Source organism: Arvicola amphibius, chromosome 5, assembly GCF_903992535.2.
Source record: "Arvicola amphibius chromosome 5, mArvAmp1.2, whole genome shotgun sequence".
Classification (NCBI taxonomy): Eukaryota; Metazoa; Chordata; class Mammalia; order Rodentia; family Cricetidae; genus Arvicola; species Arvicola amphibius.
The window spans coordinates 112,965,286-112,985,723 of record NC_052051.1 but is presented as its reverse complement, the minus strand read 5'-3'; the positions used below and the strand labels follow the sequence as shown (position 1 = coordinate 112,985,723).

General features: G+C 55.1%; 1 protein-coding gene across 6 annotated transcripts in view; it reads right to left on the bottom strand.

The window, feature by feature from the left end:
- Nucleotides 1-2,676: 2,676 nt before the first annotated feature.
- Nucleotides 2,677-20,438, bottom strand: part of Cxxc5 (CXXC finger protein 5) — a 32,003-nt gene continuing 14,241 nt past the window's right edge. For 4 of the 6 annotated variants that reach the window (XM_038330049.1, XM_038330045.1, XM_038330047.1 and 1 more), the window contains exons 2-3: nt 4,862-5,933; nt 2,677-3,667 (exon numbers count right to left, since the gene is read on the bottom strand). In XM_038330049.1, the coding sequence (XP_038185977.1) occupies nt 3,623-3,667; nt 4,862-5,776 (960 nt within the window). In that variant the 5' untranslated portion in view covers nt 5,777-5,933 and the 3' untranslated portion in view covers nt 2,677-3,622. Of the gene's footprint in view, nt 3,668-4,861; nt 5,934-17,701; nt 17,860-20,438 lie in introns of those variants that run through there. The other 2 variants (XM_038330048.1, XM_038330046.1) reach the window with 2 other exon arrangements.

Sequence of the window (20,438 nt, the reverse complement as noted above, 5' to 3'; positions counted from 1 at the left end):
AGGAGTTGTAGACCCTTACACCATGGCCAGAAAGCAGGAAGACCGGCTGGCTGCTGAGCAGCGGGCCGGACTGCATGTGGGCTGTGTGGCAGGACTCGGCCTTAGGGAGAATGTCAAGGTCAGGTCCAGCCAAAAGGGCCTTTTTTGGAGAGGTCTAGTGAATGATTTATTTTAAAGAAATACAGTTTTGGGGCTGGGAAGACGGTTCAGTGGTTAAAAGTACTGACTGCTCTTCTAGAGGACCAGAGTTCAATCTCTAGCATCTATAGTGGCTTACAGCTGCCTGTAGCACCGGTCTCCTGGAATCTGGCCTCCACAGGTACCAGGCACCCATGTGGAGCACAAAGACCACATACAGGCAAAACACCCACACACTAAATTAAAGTTTAATGTTAAGACAGTCTCAAGAATAAAGTGGGCTGGTGAGTTGGGGAAAAGCATACACTCAAGTTTGAGACAAGGTATCCCTACATAGTCCGGGCTGTCCTGGAACCCACTCTGCAGTCCTCTTGAGCTACATCAGGTTCTGTCTCAGGAAGAAAAGCTGAGTGTAGTGAGGCACACCTCTAGTTCCAGCACCCAGGAGGCAGAGGCCGACTTCAAACTCACTACATAACCAAGGTTTTCCTTATCTCCCGACTCTATCTCCTCAGTGCTGGGAGGCAGTGCTCTTGACATGGGGCCTCCGTAGTCCAAGTTGTCCTCCTGTCTCAGCCTCCTCACAGCTGAGGTTACAGGTGTGCACCTAAACGTTTGTTCTTCTTATGTGTACATGTATGTGCTCATATACTGGTGCCCGAGGCCAGAAGAGGGTGTTGGCTCCTCCAGAGTGGGAGTTACAGGTGGCTGAGAGCCGTGTGCTGGGAACCAAACTCCAGCGCTTTGCAAGAGCAGCACAGAACCATCTCCTCAGCCCTGAGAATAGTTTTAAAACATCAGGTGGCCGGGCGGTGGTGGCGCACGCCTTTAATCCCAGCACTCGGGAGGCAGAGGCAGGCGGATCTCTGTGAGTTCGAGACCAGCCTGGTCTACAAGAGCTAGTTCCAGGACAGGCTCCAAAGCTACAGAGAAACCCTGTCTCGAAAAACAAAAAACAAAAAAAACAAAACAACAACAAAAAAAAAAACCATCAGGTGCCACTGACCAGAGCTTACTATGCACCAGGTCCCGCCTTCATGATGAAGTTCCTCCTTAGGCCATTTTCTGGGAGAAATAACTTTCCAGGCCAAGATCTGGCCCCACAGCCATCTTCCTTCAGAGACACTGTGGCTGGCCTTTGGGTACATTAAGACACAGAAACTGGACATGAGGGTCTCTGAACTTTGGGTGTCTCTGTACTGAGGGGTGGGTCCAGGCCAACTGAATCACAGTCCCCTCCCATTAAGGCTGGCACTGGAGCCACCCACCCCACACCTGGAGGTGTGCCAGAGGGCCAGCCTAGGCCATCTGCAGCTTGTATGCTGCCAGCAAAGGCCTCTAGCCCAGTGCCCCCTGCTGGCCAGGATCCCCCCCACACCCTCTTAGGCTCCCCCTTCCCCCAAGTTTCTGGAGGTGCTGCAGTTTGCCTTGTACTAGAGTGAGGGTGCCCCCAGCTGCAACACCTCCCCCTACTCCCTGCTGGACAGCCCCCTTTGGCAGAGCCGCCTGGAGAGATCACAGGCAGCCACATGAAAGGGAATTTTCCCAGGCAGAGATGGAGTTGAAAGCTACCTCCCCCGCCCCTGCCTACCCCTGCTGTGCCAGGCCAGGCTGCTGAGCCCCTGGTGCTCCAAGGGAGCCTGTGACACAGGGAACGGGGTTGGGGGTCAGGATACCACCTCCCAGCTTTCCCCTTCCTGGAACAATAGCAGGGACAGCCCATCTCCCCCACCTCACCACCCACTCAGCTTCAGAAAACCCCACCTTCCTTTGTTCTCAAAGTCCTCACCCACCTGAAACCTTGTCAGGAAGTCCTTCTTCAAGTCTAGCTTCCACCTCTGCCAGCCTCAGCAGCTGTGTGTGTGTGGGGGGGGTGGGGGTGGAGCACTCCTCCAACGGTAGGCTAGGCTTCCTCGTCAGGTTAGCCTCCAGGAGTAAGGGGAGGGGCATGCAAATGACACCTCTTTCTGTGAAAGCTGCCCTGGCCTGGACGGTGGGGCCCTGTAATGATTTCCCCAGATACCCAGGTTCTGAGGTTCTAAACCACCTGGAGGCCAGAGCAGACGATGCCCTTCTTGAACTCAGGCTGGAATGGAAGGGGTCCAAGGACAGGGCACACAGAGGGCAGTCACATTCCAGAAACCTGGGAGGAAACTACTCCATTGTGTGAGTAGCTGGGTGAGTTCACACTCAGGCTGCCATGCAGAAAGACCCAGATAGACAGCCTGCCCCACCACAGGCTGCCTGACACTGAAAAGCTGGGGAGCAGTATGACCCAAAGTGGGTGACACCCCTAGTGGTCTAGGTCCCAAGGCCTGGGATGCACCAGACTTTTCATATAAACATGGTTCCATGCTGTTTCCAGGATGGTCATTCTGGCTCTCACTCCCCTTTCCCCCACCCATTCTGAAAAGCTTCTCTTTTCCAAGAGACTCAACTTTAGGTATCCTCAGGGTACCCTTCTCTCAAGATAGTCCCACACAAACCCTAGCCCAGCCCCAAGCCAGCCCTCTGAAACCCCAAGAAGCCAGCGGTGTATCAGGACACAAACATGCATTCAATTTTATTCACAAAACAGCCTGGTCTCCTAAAACAATACAAACAGCATGTTCCTCAGCAGGGAGCTGGCCACGGGTAGGGAGCCCCCTGAGCACCCACCCCTACCGGGGGGCAGGTGAGGGACCGCGGAGAAGCCCTTTCTTCTGTTGCTGAGAGCAAGGCTGAGAAAAGGCCTGTTTTCTCTAGGGGAAGTAGCCAGGATTGAGATGCGGGCTCCCCAGATCTCAGTGGATCAACAAATGAACAGAATCATCTCTCCAAAATCTGTCACTGTTGGGGTAGGGGGTCCCAGCCAGAGGACAGTGGGTGCAACATGGCTGGGCCTGGGACAGGAACTCCAGTCCCAGTGGGCTCTGGCTGTAGCTCTGCACACGTGGATGGATACAGAGGGGCTTCTACACGGTGCCGTCAACATTCTCTTTATAAACGTGAGTGGATTCTCCAGGCAAACTATGCACTATTTCATGGTTGGAAAGAATCAAAGGAAGTTTAAAACGAGAGTGGAGTTAAACTGTGCTAAATTACAGTAGTGCTTATTAGTAACTAGATTGCAAAAGGTTACAGAAAATGTACATTCTCTACACAAAAACGGCATCTCCTGCACAGACAACATTGACACTGACACAGGAAGGAGACTGATTGTCCATTCTTTGCCCAGGGAGTCTCGGTACTTTGTAGATTCGCTTTGCCTCTTTTGTTGTTGTTCTTCTGAAAAAGCAGTTCAATTTTTCCTTTTTATACTAGGGACGTGGAGATGTTAAAATGACAACAAAAAATATATATATATAAAAACAGGAATGAAATCTGTGAGAGAATATTTTTGGTTCTAAAGACGGGTGTATCCGTTTGTCTTCGCCCGAATCCCTTGCTGGAGACGACGCGAGGAGTGACGTGCACGGAGAGGGCAGCTTTGGGTTCCCGGCCGTCACTGAAACCACCGGAAGGCGGCTCCCGTCGGAAGCATCACCTTCTGGCGGGGCAGGAGACAAAAACAAGGAGAAAGTTCAGTCAGGGTCCCGGTGGACCTGGTGCAAGAAGCTCCCCGAGGCCGGCTCAATGGCGGAGGGACGAGCACGGAGGACGGGCAGTTACCCCGAAGACTTCCTGTTATCCTGGCCGGGACAGGCCGGCCAAAGAAGGAGCCATGACCCGCTGGGCTACCCAAGGGCCCAGAGGCCTCCTGAGCCACCGCACTCAGAAGCCTTCTGGACCCCTTTTCCCTTGGCCCAGAGCACCAGATGGCCATACCTGGGGCCACAGCTGTGTCCTGTCACACGAGCCTGCACTGTGTCAGACTGTGTGGTGTACACGGAACTGTGATGGGGAGGCAGATATCTAGCGCCCAGTGAGCAGAGAGCGCTATGATGAGAGGAGCAGGTGTACATGTGGGTGTCTACACTGGCGTGGGTGCCTTGGTGAGCTGGTAGGTAAGCAAGACACATGGGAGGTTGCAGTCAGAGAGGTGGCAAGAGGCCTTGGCTAGGACACCATTGCTATGGAATCAAGTCTACTTCCAAGAGGGGTGGGAACGAGTGGCAGGGACAGCGAACCGCAAAGCCGCTTTTGTACCCAGCTAGTTTACCTTATCTGGGGAGAGAGGGGCAGGCGACCCCCGTAGCTATGCCAGGACCATAGTTAGGAAATGAGCTGAGCTGTCTCTCCCCGTCTCCAGGCAGGGCAGCCAGCACTGCAACTGTTCTATTTTGTGTGTGTGCTGTGTGTGTTGGGGGAGGGAGGGACAGGACTCTGGGAGGCAAGTAGGAGGGCTCTCAAGACCACAGGGTCCACAGACAGAACCTTTTGGATGGGGCTAACACACAGCCAGAGTCGTGGGTTACTGCTTTAGAACATGTCTATGAGACAGAAACTTGGTACCTATGTGGAAATACCTGACCCAGGCCCTAAGAGGGGGGCATCAGAGAAATAGGGCCTAACTGGGAATGCCAAGCCCCTACCTGCAAACCATGCCTTGCTGGCATCTCAGGATGTGGCTCTGCTTTTTAGAGCAGTGAACAGGTACCTTGCAGCCAGACCTTCAGGCCCTAGGACTGGCTGGATATGCCCACACTTGCAGGCAGGAAATGTGGGCTCCAGGACTCGGGGGTAGGTTTGGACTGCCAGACAAATGGGAGAGCCCGCACACCTCCCTCTACGGTGCTGTTACCTCCAAAGCAGCGGAAGGCTTCTTTTTGAGTTCCTCACACTTTCTGAATTTGCAAATCTGATGGCCAGTCTTTCGGTTCCTACAACTGCTGCACTGCTCACAGTTGATGCGCCGCCGGCAGGGCGCACACATGCCACAGCGTTTCCGCTTCTTCTTGCCTGAGCTGATGGCGGAAGCCAGCTCTCCCTGCATGGGGTACTCAGCCAGGCCGGCCATGTGCAGTGCACTCTCGGCCAGGAACACACCAGCTGGGGTCATGATGAAGAGGCCTGGGTTGATGGGGAACGCGCCCAGATAGGGGAAGTCGGACTGGCCGTTGAGGGCCTCGGCACCAGCCACGGCCTCCATGTCAGGCAGGCCAGCACCTGCCTCGCTCATCAGGGGCAGGTGTTCCTGCACCACGCGCTTTAGCATCTCCGTGGACTGCGCGAACTGCTGCAGCGTCAGCTGTCCCTCGGCTGCCAGCTCCGTGGCCCGCTCCGCCTTGCTCAGCAGGCTGGCCACAGCACTGCTTTTGTGCTTTGAGGTAGGGTTGCTTTTGTCCATGGCCATGGCCGCAGCCAGGTCATGACCATTGGCCAATAGGGAGGCTGCGGCTGCAGCTGCGGCTGCCTTGTCAGCAGACTCCCCCCCTATCATGCTTCCGCTGCCACCACTGCTACCAAAGGAAGAGTAGTGGGAGAGTGGGCGGGACCGACGCAGGCTCTTGTTGAGGGGTTCGCTGATGATGCCACTCTTGTTCCGACGCTCAGGGGGCGGGGCATCATCTGCCACTGAGGTTGGTGCGGTTGCAGCCACTGTGGTACTTTTGTCTGTTCCTCCTGCCTTTGGGCCACTGCCACTGCTGCTATTGGTGCTACTGTTGCCACTGCTACTGCCACCGGTGTCCTGGGAGCCACCGCTGAGGCTCGACATGGTGGGGCCGAGGCCCAGACCCCACTGCTGGGAGAGCCTGCAAACTGCTGGAGGCTCACAGATGAGTGTGTAGCCCTGTTGCCCACAATCGAGACGTCTGGTGGGGCTCACTCAGGGCAAGCACATGGTCAGGTGTCCGCGTGGGAACGTCTGTACTCTGTTGGGAAAGGTGGGGACAAGGTCAGTAAACACTCTTCCTTCAGGACCACCACCCATATTGCCATGGTAACAACCAGAAGCCTGATAAGGCATTAAGTGCCAAGCCGATCTTGGTGAAGAATTTATTTGGACTATCTTAAGATTCAGCAGAACTCTACAAAGTGGTAAGATAATCCTCTATTTCCCAGGCAGGGAGAACAAGGCTTATGAGAATTACCAGCCCATAGACACATGGCCAGAGAGGCACAGGGAGGCCCCAGCCCAAATCTGCCCCGTGAAGATCCAGAAGACCTAAGAGTGAAGGAAAGTGGTTGCTGTCCTCGGTGGGGTAGGAGATCTGGAGAGGGTGGCTAACTCTGGAGGATTAATGATTTCCACACTCTCGTCTTTGGTTCCCACACATCTAAAGAGAGGAGGAAAGATATTGACCACAACACCAGAATGGCTGTCCCTGGATGCTTGTTTGGAGATTGCAGGCAAAGGATTCAGGCTCCTCTGTTTAATACAAAGTCTGAGAGAGTATAGCACCCTTGTTTGAAGGAACATCTACCCTTCTACAAAGCAAGGGAGGAGCAGGGAGCCTGAAGTGCCCCTCTTGCAAGAGTGGGAAGACATGCATAAATTCCACACACTTCCTTCTCTGTTCCCAAACCAGAGCCATCACCTCAGCCCCTGCTGTGCCCGGGCCTGGCTTCCAGGGGTGCAGAGAAATCCCAGAGAGATGGAGGTGGAGGCAAGGGAGAGCCTGTCCTCTGGCCATCCTCACAGTTCTGAGGCCCAGGGCCTATCCCAGGACAGGGGGCTTCTGAACTCCAGCCTTGAGCAGGGCATGTGAGGCCAGTGCCCCTGTCATAGATCCAGATGGAGCGGGGTAGCGATTTCCTCCTGCATCCTGGCTCTCTAGTAGCCTTTCCCTGTAGCCTCCTTCAGTCTGGCATCCCAAGCGAAGGAGTGAGAGCATAAGGCCCAGCCCCTGAGCAGCTGGTGGCTCAAGGGGCAGTGAAACATCTGGCAAACCCCACCCTGCCCTGGGCTTGAGAGTTGGGAACACATCAGATCTCTGTCCCTGGACAACCCCATCACACCCACCAGGCTGCCCTGGATACTCAGCCTGTACCAGGTCATGTAGCGGACCGACCCTCTGAATTTACAAAGAAAGTAAACCTGTAACCTGTAGGGCCCTCTGCTCCAGGGCTGCCAACAAGTAGCCACCAGGAGTGGTCAGTGAACCCAGCTGCAGGGCTCCAGGGGAGGCAACTGAAGCCTCACTCTGTAAACAGGTCTTCCTCAGATCTCCATGGATCTAAGTCCACCAGGGGCACCTCGTTGAGAAGAATCAAGCATGTTGGAACCCACCAGGACAATCCCAAGAAGGCATGGTCAGAGGTCACAGCTGTAAGGGGACCATTCTGAGGATTTTGTGCTATCTCACCTCCAATGGGTCAGCCTAAATCACCTTTCCAGGCCTTCTTCCTTAGAGACCAGTGACCTCGGGTGTGCAGAGGGAGGGGCGTGCTGACGGACAAGAGTCAGAAAGCACCAAGTTACCTCTTTTAGCTCTTGCTCATTGAGCTCAACTTCCTTGCCCAGGGCCACAACCCAGCAGCCCAACTACAGAGACAGGGAAGAAGGTCTATGGGCTAGAGCGACAGGAGAAAAGCCCGTGTGTCCCCCGCCTCTAAGGCCCGCTGGCCGGTGGCAGAAATCGATAGCCGCATTAACGCTGCTCTTGCTTGCTCAAGCTCTCCCTCCCTCCCTCCCCCAGCTCCAGGAGCTGGCGCTGCGTGCAGGGCCGGCAGGTCAATTAGAAGTCAGCTCCCTTCAACACAGCAAGCAGCATGGTTCAGAGCTGGTGCTTACTTGCTCAGGCTGAGCTCCTGCTTTTGTCCCCATCCCCAGTCTTTGTATGTTGCGAACAGGCCTTGTGTTCTGTTCGTCTCTGGTCCCCTCCTAGAATGTTCCTCATCTCTTACTTCGGTTCTCCCAGGGACCACCTGCTCTCAGTCCCTCAGGTCCTAAGGCATACTGAGCTTGGGACAGAAAACGTGATATGTCACCGAACAGGTGCTGCAGGCAGAACACTGTGGTCTGTCAACCCTGGAAACTGAAGGTGGGGGAGGGAGGATATGGGGGGAGGTGGGCTGGTCACAGGGGCGACAGCCCTCAGACTGAAGATATGCAAAACTAGTCTTCGTGGCTTAGGCCTAGTCCCCAAGCTTCTTCTAAACCTCTGCCTTTGTGTCTGTGTTATCCCCTTCAGACCTAGGGAAAGGCTGATGTCCTCCCTGGTCCCTATGGACCCCTGACTACAGGCCCCGTCTAACCTACTCACAGGAGAGAACAGAGGGGACATTTTCCTAGATCCCCCCGCCCCCGCCTTTTACATCAGGGCACACAGCAACCCCTCCCAGGCCAGGAAGGGCCTGGCAATACCCAGGCAGCAGGGGAAGAGAGCTGGGGTTGCGTTGAAGCGGAGCGGGAATGAGCGGGAGGGAAAGCTGGCGGGGCAGGCAGGCGGCAGCGGCGGGCGCATCCATCATCCGCCCTGCCAGGAACGCATCCAGCCCCCAAAAAGAAATACTGCGCCTGAGGAGGGGACAACAAAGGGCTCCGTTTCATCAGCAATGCGGAGCCAGCGCCCCGCCGCCCTGCCAGCCGCGGTCAGCCCACAAAGGACCCCTTTGTCCAGGCAGGAGCCCGGCGGCCTGGAGCTGGGACCAGGGGCTGACGGGTGGGGATAGGGCCTAGGGGCGAAGGAACCAGTCCCGGAGAGCTGGGCCTGAGAGGGAGACAGGTGGTTAAGGACAGAGAACGCTGACAATAGAACTCGGGAATGTGTCAGAGTCGAGACCTGGTGGGATGCAGCAGAGTCGTGGTTGGAGGTCAGAGGGTTTTATTAGGGGATCAGGGATGGGAATGACAGAGTCCATCATAGAGGGAGAAGCCCAAGAGCGAGAATTGGGGACACCTGATGAGGCCATGTCTAACCTGGGCTCGGGAAGAAGAGATGGAAGGAGGGCCTGCGGTCATAGCAGGCCATGGAGGTTGACACCTTGGCTGTTGGAAGTCAGAGATGAGAGCATCTGCTAGCACAGGGGTTACTCCTGTCTCTACCCTCCGCAGGCCTTGCTCTCTTCAAACCTAACTAGTGTTTAACTATGAACCCCTCGCTAGCTGCTCACACTTATTGAGCGCCTTCTGTGCTGTGGTGTGTGTGCTTCATGTTAAGATAGTTAACCATGAGACAGAATTTCTAACCAGTTTCAGAGGTGAAGAGAACAAGGTTCACAAAAGTTCAGGCTGCCGGCTTGATGTCAACAGCTAGTGCCTAGCAGTGGTAGAACTTGAACCCAGAGCTAAGAGTTGGTCACCTGCTCTCTGACTGCCTTTGTTCTATTTGGGCAATGAACAGAACAGCCCAAGGCAAAGCAGCCCAGTTATACTACTGCCCTCCCACCAAATTGTTACCATGCCTGTCACCTCTTCGTGGTCAGGGGTGAGATGTCACCGGCCCCCACGGGAGTGCCCCACCTGGAGGCTTAGAGATACACATGCGGGAACTCAACTCAGAATGCTAGGCCAGTGACATCATAATGCCAGCTGGCAATGAGGTCACCAGAGGTAGTGGCAGTGGCCTCACCCCACCCTCAGAAGGGACTGACTGCATGGGGGAGGAGTTTACGTCTTGGGAGGGGCTGATGCTCTGTGTTCCTAGGAGGCCTGCAGCTAGATCTTCTGCATGTTTAGTGGTACCTTCTTTGCTGCTTATCCCAGTAGTGGTTCCATGCACTGCTACTGTGGAGGAAGGGGCAAGGAGGTCACAGACCAGGAGCACAGGGGACCTGGAAGGAAACTGAGTGAGGCTGGAGGGCCTGCTCGGAGGAAGAGGCTGCCAAGGAAAGAGCAAAGGATAGGGAGAAGCTACCAGAGGACACACAAATCTTAGGAAGAGCTGGGTGGAAGCAGGTACCAGGTATGGCTGAGTTTTTGCAGGGTCCCAACTGGACAGAGAGAGTCTTGAGATCAAGGACAGGACCTTACAGTATAATTCAATGTTTCTTCCGGGGAGGAAGCCTCCAACAACCCCGGCCTCCTGGGTGCTGGGGTTACGAGTGTTAGCCGCCATTCCTGTCACTGGTTCGATGATTTTTTAGACCAATCCAAGTACCATCCTGCCTGAGGGCAGGTTTCCCAGGGTGTCAGGCCTCTTCTGCACTGGCCTAGCCTGCCTGTAGAAAGGAGGCCTCCTGCACTACCCCAGAGCTCTGGCTAAGCACAGTTCAGCATGGCTTGGTGGGACTAGCTCTACAGAGCACAGAGACTGGCTTACTACTTCTACCTACCTGGGGTATAGAGGAGAGCAGTGCTGAAGAGCAGTATAAGGACAGACAGACAGACATACAGACATGTTGGCAGGGAGCCCAGACCACAGGTTCCAGGGACTGAACTGAGCTGACCCACTCATGCCGAGGAGGGGGTTCTGTCTCTGAGCTTCATAATTCAGTCTGGGAAGTTTACAGAGGTTGGGAGCCCTCTTGGGTCCAAGAGACACAGGCGTGCTGATCTTGGAGGCAGGAAGTGCAGCTACAGCCTGAGGTCGTCAGGGAATACACCCAGGATGGAGGGACAGACCTGTATGGCCATTGTAACCACCCAGGGACCTAGAAATTGGCTGGGGTGAGATACACCCTTGATACCACTAGGGGATTTTCAATAAGTCTTAACATTCTAAGACAGTACAAAACAAAACACACACAAAACAAACAAACAAACAAACAAAAAAGGAAGCAGGGTTTGATGGCACACACCTTTAATCAGCACTTGAGACAGAGGCAGGTGGATCTATGAATTTGGGACCAGCCTGGTCTACACAGAGCTGCATGGCAGCCAAGGCTACAAAGTAAGACCCTGCCTTTCCCCTCTGGGACTGTGGCAGTCAGACCTGTGACTTAGATGTTCTGCTTCAGATACACAAAGCCTGAACAAAGCAACATGGGCCTGTTCTTCCCTATAGAATTCCCTAGACTACTTCTGAGGACCTTTCTTTCTTTTTTCTTTTTGGTTTTTCGAGACAGGGTTTCCTCTGTAGCTTTAGGAATCTGTCCTGGAACTAGTTCTTTTTTTTTTTTTTTTTTTTGGTTTTTCGAGACAAGGTTTCTCTGTGGCTTTGGAGCCTGTCCTGGAACTAGCTCTTGTAGACCAGGCTGGTCTCGAACTCACAGAGATCCGCCTGCCTCTGCCTCCCGAGTGCTGGGATTAAAGGCGTGCGCCACCACCGCCCGGCTGGAACTAGTTCTTGTAGACCACACTAACCTCGAACTCACAGAGATCCGCCTGCCTCTGCCTCCCGGATTGCTGGGATTAAAGGCGTGAGCCACCACCACCCAGCTTCGAGGACCTTCTTGGAATTGCACAGAGGCCCTGGCCAGAGGTGTGCTTTGACCTGGCCTCTAGACCATGAAATGCAGACCTTCTCTCCCAAACCTCCCCCGGGTTCTTACCCCAAAGGCAGCAAAGGCCCAGGAATGCCCTTCCTCATTTTGTGACTTGAGCACATGACCTGTGAGCTCTCTTCTGACGTGTCATATGGGAACCCCATGGACCATAGCTAATATGGGCTTAGCCTTTATTCTGCATGCTTCAGCGCCTACACTCCTCACAGACACCTTGTGTATTGCCCTACCGAGGGTAGACAAATGGTCAGCGGGCTAGGATGGACAAAATGACACTCTCCCCTGTGGTGTCTGAATCTTGAACTAAATGCTTCACAGATGCCTGCAGACACCCACCTAAGACGTTAGCCCAGGGCCTGCTTAGCTCCTCTGCCCTGATGAGTCTCAGCACAGGACAGGCAGAGAAAGCTGGCTCAGAGACACCTGAGTTGAGGTTGGAGGGGGCACACCGTGACAAAAGTGTGCACTGGAGTCCTAGGGGCTGAGCTGTGGCTCCGATCTGGCCTTCCTCCCCACGGACTAGCCCCTACCCTACACAGAGCACCCATTTCCTATCTGTAGAATATAAATTTATTCTATTTTGTATGTATGTATGAGTACCTACATATGAGCATATGCGCTGTGTGCACCTCTGCTGACCAAGAAGGTGGAACAGGAGTTACAGGAAGTGGTGAGATGCGGTGCAGGTGCCAGGAACCAATTCCGGGCCCTCTGCAAGAGCAGCTAGTGCTCTTAACCACTGAGCCACCTCTCCAGCCCTGGAGAAGGTTCCTGATCTCACCCTCAATACTCCTGGGCTTGAATGGGAAGAGGACAGATACACAAGAGGTCTGGAGAGTCGGCTTCCCATCAGCTACCCACAGACGGTTAGTGACCTAGACGTCGACAGGAGGCCGGAGCTGGTCACAGGATTTGCAGGTGGGGAAAGGCTCTGAGGAAGCCACAGAGGGAATTTGGCTTACTGGGGACAAGAAGCTAAAGAAGTCTCCTTCAGCTCTGGTGGCCTAACTGGAAATGACACAAGCCAGGCACTGTGCTAATAAGCATTGTTCCTGTACTTTGCTTTTGTTGTTGCTATTTTGAGACAGGTCTCTCCTCTAGCTCTAGAGATCTGCCTGCTTCTGCTTCCCAATACTGGGGTAATAGGCGTGCGCCACCACACCCAGCCCCTGTAGTTTATTATTAGGTTCTCACCACACCCTTTTAGCTGATGTGAAATACCTGCCTAGGGTTACAAGGTCAGTAGGTGGCAGAGTCAGGGTTTGAACCTGTGTCTGCAGGCTTGGCTTTCCAAAGGCATGTGGAGGCTTTGGAGAAGGCTCATTTCCCAGGGTCTTTCTGGTGGCTTTGGGGCTCTAGGCATAATCACATCAAGCACCACTGCCAGAACAGCTCCAGCTAGACCCCAAGCCCAGGCCAAGTCAGGGTAAGGGGCTACGGGTGGGCCGGACGGGCCTGGCTGGGCAAGAGCTCCGGGCATTCCGGCGGCCTCCGCAGGAAGCAGAATGGGGACGGAAACCGGCTCTTGCTGCCTCCCCCAGAATCCTGTGGGCAGCCCAGTCAGGCTGCACAGAGGCCTTCTTTGTGCCGGCCCCAACCCGCCACCCGGCTGGCCCAGGGTTTTGAGTTTCCTGGGGGGTGGGGGGTGTCCAGCAACCGCTAAGCCTCCAGCTTCTCCCCCTCCCAGGGACAACCACAGCAGTTCACAGCTGGAGGAGGAAGTGAGCGGATGGATGGCTGTGGCTGCCCCAGAGACTATAGGGGATCTGGACCAGGCCCACATCCCACTCACACCCCTGTACCCCCATATTTACATACCATAAACTAGAGGCCGTGGCACCTAAGTGGGCACATTCCCCACCCGTCCTGCTGGAAGCCTGTCATGACCCACCTGGAACCCTCCCACCCTACTGCACCAGAGTGCTCTCGGGCCAGGTGGGTGGGGTAGTGCATCTGCTAAACCACCCTTTCCCATGCTCTGGACATACAGGGCACACCGAGCAGTGGCCTCTTCCTAACGTTTCAGGGAACCAAAGCCCCTTGGGTAGATAATTAAGAAACCTGGGAGGAAGGGAGTGTGATGTACAGTGTGTATCCTGAGGAGCGGGGCTATGTGTCACCAGGGCAAGCATGTCAGACATCTGTGCTGGGAGCCTGTGTCTGGAGGGCTGTGGGTGTGCCCAGGCGCAGATGAAATCCAAGGGCCAACCCTTGTGAACTGGAGCGCTACTGTGCACACGGTTATATACCAACAAAGGTGAGGGTACCTGGACCCTAAGCTCCCAGTGCGCAAGGCAGTGGGGTGTGCGTTCCACACCTCCAAACACACAGCCACTAGTGTTGTGTACAAGTAGAGCATTAACTATGGTGGGCAGCTGTCTGCAGGTTCTTCAGGTCTGTGTGTTAACCTTTCTTAGCCGTTGAGAGGGCAGTGTGCGCTGTGAGCCTTGGCGGGGCCTAAGTGTGCCAGGCTGGTGCAGATGGGAACTGGTACCAGCTGCTAGGGCCCCTATGGAAACAGGAAGCTGCCCACAGGTGTGCCTGGGGTGGGGTGGGGGCTGGGTGGCACCCAGGTTCAGTTTGTCCCTCTGAGAAACTAATTCACTGTTTTGGCCGAGACGCTCAGCCATGAGGGAGGCACCTGTCTGCCGTTCAAGGTCCAACAGCTCTGGTCAGCTTCTAGCCACCTGCCTGCCTGCCTGGCCTGAGCTTGGTAAAAACTGGAAAACAAAAGCCCCTAGACCGCAGGCCCTCCCTGCAGAGGCGTGGGAGAGGAAGGCAAGAGGCAGGAGACTGAGGGGGGGAGGGAAGGAGGGAGGTGTCGTGGCAACCCCGGAACACAAAAATAATGAGGCGAGAGGGGCCATGGGGCCAAGCTGGCTGGTTCCGGAGTCGCTATCTGACCTTGACAGATGCCACAGCTGGGCGCCTGGAGAGGAGCCGCAGCCACCCGCGGCCACTATGCTGCAGTCTGCCCCCCAACTCCCCCAGGCCAGGGTCGATGGAGGCTCTTACAGGCCAACCACAGGCAGCCCACTAGGGAAAGGAAGGGAGAGAGCCTTGGGGGACTGGGGGAGATCCAGCCACAGGGTCTCCTGAGGGGACCCTAGCCTCAGGTGTGTCTGAGTGTGAGCAGCACGGAACGTGTCACTGCTGCAGCTTAGCTGTGTGTCTGAGTGTGTGTGGACGTGAAGCAGAGTTTGACTCGTTGGTGTGACAGGGACAAAGACAGCGCTTGCAAGCGTATGTCCTTGGGGTCACACAAGACAGGAGGCACTGATTACGCTCCCTACCCCTTTCCAGAGACACAGCTGCCCTGGCCAATGCAAGCAAGGTTGGGACCAGGGCTGGGGTGGGAGACAAAGAGCAGCATCCCCAAGCCCGTCTCTTGCAGAGGGAGGTAAGGTACCCCATGACTCTTCTGGGCACTCTTCCCCCACTGGAACCGTTGTGTCCCTCAGCATGCAGCAATGGGTATAGAGCTGGGCACTGCCCTTCGGGGGTTGGCAGCAAGGGGCTGGGGTGTAAACTGCAGCAGGGGACGCTGGGCTAGAGGTGGATTAGCAATTCCGAGCACTGGCTGCATAATTAAAAAATCATTACGGCAGGCAGGCGGGCTGAGCTGAGTGTGAGCTCACGCTTGGAGCAGGCGGGGACACAGCCACAGCGCTCCCCCTCAAAGTGCTTCCCCGAGGAAAAATCCCACCTGCTAATATAATTATGGAAAAACACAAGCACGGAAATTCTGTTTCAGCAAACAGTGTACTCTGGCCCCCAGCACAGCTAGCAGGACTTACGACTGGCACTACTAGTTCACTGCAGTGAGGTAGGTCCTGCTGGACCCAGACTCTGACCTCCACCTGCCTGCATCCCCAAACCCAAGATTTTGCATAGGGTCACTGCTGTCAGTCCCGGCAGTGTTGACAGGCACTGGGTGGTCCTACTCACCAATGCAACACCCCATAAGCTTAACTGCCAGCCACTCCCCTGTCCCCAGCTGGCCCTTCATCAGTGTGGACCCCAGGCTCCACAACACAGTGCACCCTGGGCTTGCTTAGGTTAAGCCAGGCGGGCAGCCATGCAGCCTGGGAAAGGCGGCCAGCTTTGGGGCACATGCCCCAGAAGGGCAGGCTGAGCCGCCATCACCTCAGGCCTGGAGCGGGCAGCGCAGGAGGGAGCCGGGCCTAATTAGTCGGCCTGGGAGGACGGGGCGGGCGCCAGGCGGCTGCCCAGAGCAGCGCAGGCACGTCCGTGAGCGGCCAGGAGGTGGTGGCGCCCGGAGACGGCCTGGAAAGGCAAGGCTGGGGCCAAGGAGATTCCACAGCGAGCAGAACTGCCGCCCCTCACTCCTCCATGCCACCAGGCGCGGCAATTAGAGGCTTTCAAAGTTTGTCCTTAATTGGTTTCATTTTTGCCTCATAAATGATTCATGGCCCCAGAGGTCTGGGAGGCGGAGGGAGTGGCAAGGGAAATTTGGGGAGGCTTTCGCCTGGGGCCAGTCCCTCTACCTGAGATCCGGAGAGCAGTCTAAACCCAATACAGTGGAGAAGGACTGGGGAAGCATTTGGCGGGTGGGATCGTGCAGCAAAAATTAAATACCCAGGCCCTCTCTTTGGAGCACTAATTAGGAGCTGCAACGTCTCTTCTGTGGGCCCGGCTCTAAGTCCAGGCATAGCCACAGCAGCTGCTGGGGCCCAGGAAGCATGAATAACACCAGGATAACAACCTAACAGCATCGATGGTAACAGCCGTGGACACGTAAGACCGCTTTAACTGGCAACAGGCAGGGGCTCTTTTAACCACTCCCTGCCCCAGCACCAGTACTAAAGATCCTGCTTTCAAAGAAACTGAAGTCCAGCAAGATTAGAACCCCTCGCTCCCAAGCTCTCAGGGCTCAAGTGACCTTGTCCTCGCGGGGCTTTGGCACACATGTAAAATGGGAACAGAGAAGCCCAAAGTGTCTACGGAGTGCTGGGTCCTAGGATACCGGAAGGTGCTATGGACACCACCCTTTGGGAGCTCCCAGTCCCCAGGGGCACACGGAGACATCTAACGGTTTATGCAGAACTTCTGCACAGATCCCATAGGCTAACATGGCGGGTGGTAGCAGGTCTTGGAGCAAGTGGAGACCTCTTTCCCTCCGGCTAGCCTGCAGGATGCTCAGGGAAGGGATGTGGCCCATTTAACCCAAGCCTGGGATCAGAACTCTAAGAAATTAGAACTACAAATCACACCAGACTGACAGGAGATGCAAATGGCTACTGAATACACTGCTTAGAAATGTTTTCCTTTCTTCCAAGACAGGTCTTACGACATCTCAGAACTCACTATGCAGGCCAGGCTGGTCTCAAACTCAAGAGACCTGCCTGCCTCTGCCTCCCAAGTGCTGGGATGAAAGCACTATGCCCAGCATGTTTTTAAAGATTTGGTGTGTGTGTATGTGTGTGTGCGCGCGCACACACACACGCGCGTACCCTTAGAGGCCAGAGGGTTTGGATCCCTTCCTTGAACATGGACAGGTGGGGTTGTTAGCTGATATGGGCCCTGAGAATTGAACCCAGGTCTTCTGGAAGAGAGAGGAATGCTCCTAATTACTGAGCCATCTCTCAACACTAAAGTCACTGCAGGCCCCTAGAAATTCTAGAAATGAAGGAGTACACACCAGGCTAACCACCTCCCAAGTTCAGGACTGTGGCCTAGTTGCTTGGTCTGGGACCCCTCCCAGCTCACAGACATCATCTCCTCTTGCACCCTGTATACCAGGTTCTGCTCCAAAACTGCGTGCGTGCGCGTGCGCATGCGCAGCAGAGCCCCGGACGACTCCCTACTCCCCCACTTAGCCTGCCTCCAGGAGGCAGAGAAAATACTTCCGGCTGATCACACCTGTCCAGACTCTACCACGGCTTTCAGAATACGCAACCAGATGAGGGAAGTAAGGCTTAGGGAGAACAAGGGGCTTGCCCAAGATTATACAGCTGGGGGTAAACAGGTTTAACAGTCACTCCGGTAATAGGGGCAGGGCAAGGAGTATCCTCAGTTTCTCACATGTCCCATCCCCGATCATTCTCTTTTCCAGGCAGAGAGGCCCCACACGTCCTCAGAAACTAGAACTCAGTCCAACCGAAGCATGTGGTCAGTGGCCTGACAAGAGACCTGAAGGTGTAGGGGAGATTTCTATTATGGCGTGCACAGGGCTGCCGGCCTCCTGGCTCATCTACTTTTGACAAGTAGATGGGACAGCAGGGGAAAGTAAAATGACACTGGGGTGACAGGCTGTGGGAGGGGAGGTGACTTTGTTCCGCGGACTACTCACCCACTCACCCAGGACAGGTGCTGAGGTGTTCATTCCGTAGGACAAGACTAGGCTAGTCTCTGCTCTATCTTGCTGGAGTTCTAGCTTAACAGTCTGGGTTGCTTGATGGTACAACCATGCCACTCTTGGAGGAAGTGGACACTCGTGGAACTGAGATTGGTGTCCCATGGAAGCAGACAAAGGCCACTGCTGCACAGACAAGCGGGAGTCCTTAGGACACTGAGTCACCCTCAGCAGACCTGCTGCCCAGGGACCCCCCCCCATGGGCCAGGACACAGTGCCCTTTGCTAACGTCCACCTACTTGTCACAGGGCTAGTCTAGTGGGGTCACTGGGGTCCCTTTTCCCAGCTTGCCCAGCAAGCTGCATGTCTCCAGTGGGTCAGGACTGACGTAAGCAAGGCCAGCCGGGCGTGGAGCTTGCCACCTCCGGAACCACCAATTAATTAACTTTTTCAAATTAATTTCCCAAGCAAAATTCCATAATTACATCTGTCTCCATCAGCCTCCTAGCTGGGAAAGGAAGGGAATGACCCCACGCTGAGGTAGAACCCAGGGTAAGGATGAACATGACAACCTGGAGCCAGGTTGAAAAGGACACGGGCTTTGGTTTCATTGTAAGAGGGAGTTTGCCTGCTGTCCTTACAAAAACTGTTTTGAGAAGGGAGGAACTAAGGCCAGAGACCCTCACCAAAAGTGAAGGGTTCTCAGAGACCCTTGTCCTGCTGAGTTCACCCTGCTGCTGCCACCCCCACCTCCACCTCAGGGCCCCAAACACAGCAGGTCTTGGCCCAGTAGCAGCACAGGCTCCGGGAGGCTGAGAAGGCGGCTGCGGTCTAATTTCCCAAAGGGGCTGAGATTAATTAGCTCACACACAGGCGCAGAGAGGGAGAGAGGAGAGTGGGAGCAGGGGCGGGTGGCGTCAGGCAAGGAAGGAGCTGGCTGGCGCTCCCCGCCAGCCACCCAACCGACAGGCAGTCAGGCAGCCTTGACAGCCTGGGCACTCTGAAGGTCAGTGGCCAAGCCGGCTGAGCCAGCAGACTGGCACCATACCATTCCCAGAATCCTCAAGATCAAGGCTGGAGGAACAGAAACCAGGGCTGGGGGAGGGAGCTGAGTTACCACCAACTATGAGAGTCTAGTGGGATATTCTGTTCACACCATCTTGTTCAGCTTTGCGGGGGGGGGGGGGGGGGGGGGGGGGGGACGACGACGGGGGACGGACAGAAGACAAGTGCTCTCCCACTTCACAGGTAGGGATATTGAGGCTCTGACAAGGGCAGTGACTGGCCGAGGCCACCCAAGCTTGGGCAGCAAAGGTGAAGCTTTTTATAAATATTGGTTGGCCAATGCCAAAGTTCACTCTGCTGCCCCAGGTCTCTGACAACATGAGGACAGCAGCAGCTCTAGAAACTGAGGTGGCAAGGGTACCGGAGAGGGTCTTCTGCTTCAAAATGGGGAGGAGTCAGAGGAACACCAACCAAAAGCAGGAAGTGATCTGAGGTGGGGACCAGGTCAACCTAACTTAGGGAAGCTTTAGGGAGCCCCCAATGGTCACGTGGAGTCTGGGGCACTGTTTGGTTAAGTGGGAAACCAACCAGAGGATGGGGGACAGGGTCATGTTTTCATGACTGCCCCTGTATACACAAAAGGAAATGTTTGCTTAAAGGACCTCACGGCCACTCTCTGAGTTTCCCAGAGAAAAGAAAAGGACCCCCAGAAAGTGCCTAGGTGGTTCAAGTGTAGTGCTGAAATTTCTCAGAACCTGTCAACAGGGACAAGGGACACCCTGTGGGGGTGCGCACTCTCCTTAGGTCCAAAGGGTCACCAGCAAGCATTACTCGACACCTGTGATTCTGAGGCGGAGAAGGATACCTCCTCTTGAAGGCACAAGTGCAGGCTGGGCTTCAGAGTCAGGATTCCTGACCCTGTTCTGTCTAGATCTAGTCTGGGAGATCCCAGATAAGCGGCTGAAGCTTGCTGAGCTCAAACCCTGGTCTGGAATACAGCAAATCACAGGCCCAACGCCCTGGGGCCTGCAGACCACATACCTGAAGTCCTGATACGGGGCGGCCTTGTTATTTTTGCGGCTATCACTTGCTCAGGCCATGGGTATTGGATGACCAAGGCCCTAGATTTCCTGTGAGCTGCCAATTCCCTCATACCTATTTTCTGCTCCTCCCACCCCAGCAGTTCCTGCCCTCTACCTGCAAACCCCAGGATGCAGATAAGCGTGCGGTTGGGTCTGAAAGTTACTAGGAGGGCAGAACCAGCTGGCTGGGCCCATGCCTCTTCTGACCACAGGGAGAGCCCATCTACAGTTATGGTCACCCCTGTCCATGCTGGCACTTCTATATCAGTGGTTGTGGGACTGTAGTCTCAGGTTCTCCTGGGTCTGAACCCAACCAATCAGCAACCCTCACGCCCCCCCTCCCTGTCTGCGGCCACTCAGTTGCCTTCATCTGAGGAGCGCTCCAGACAAGGCTGTGTCCAAGGCAATCTAAGGATGTTTCTTGAGGAGTGCAACCCCCAGAAAAGTGCTTAGCTTTCGGTAGAGCAGACGGGCTCACTGGCCCCAGCACGGCTCAATGGAGACTAAAGCCAAAGCCTCACACGCCAGGCATGAGCTGTCCTTGCAACCTTGGCTCTCAGGTCACTAAAGCTTTAATACACAGATGGGGCTTGGTTTATGTTATAGATAACAAAGATAAAGCCAGGAAACTTGGCAGGCTATGTGTG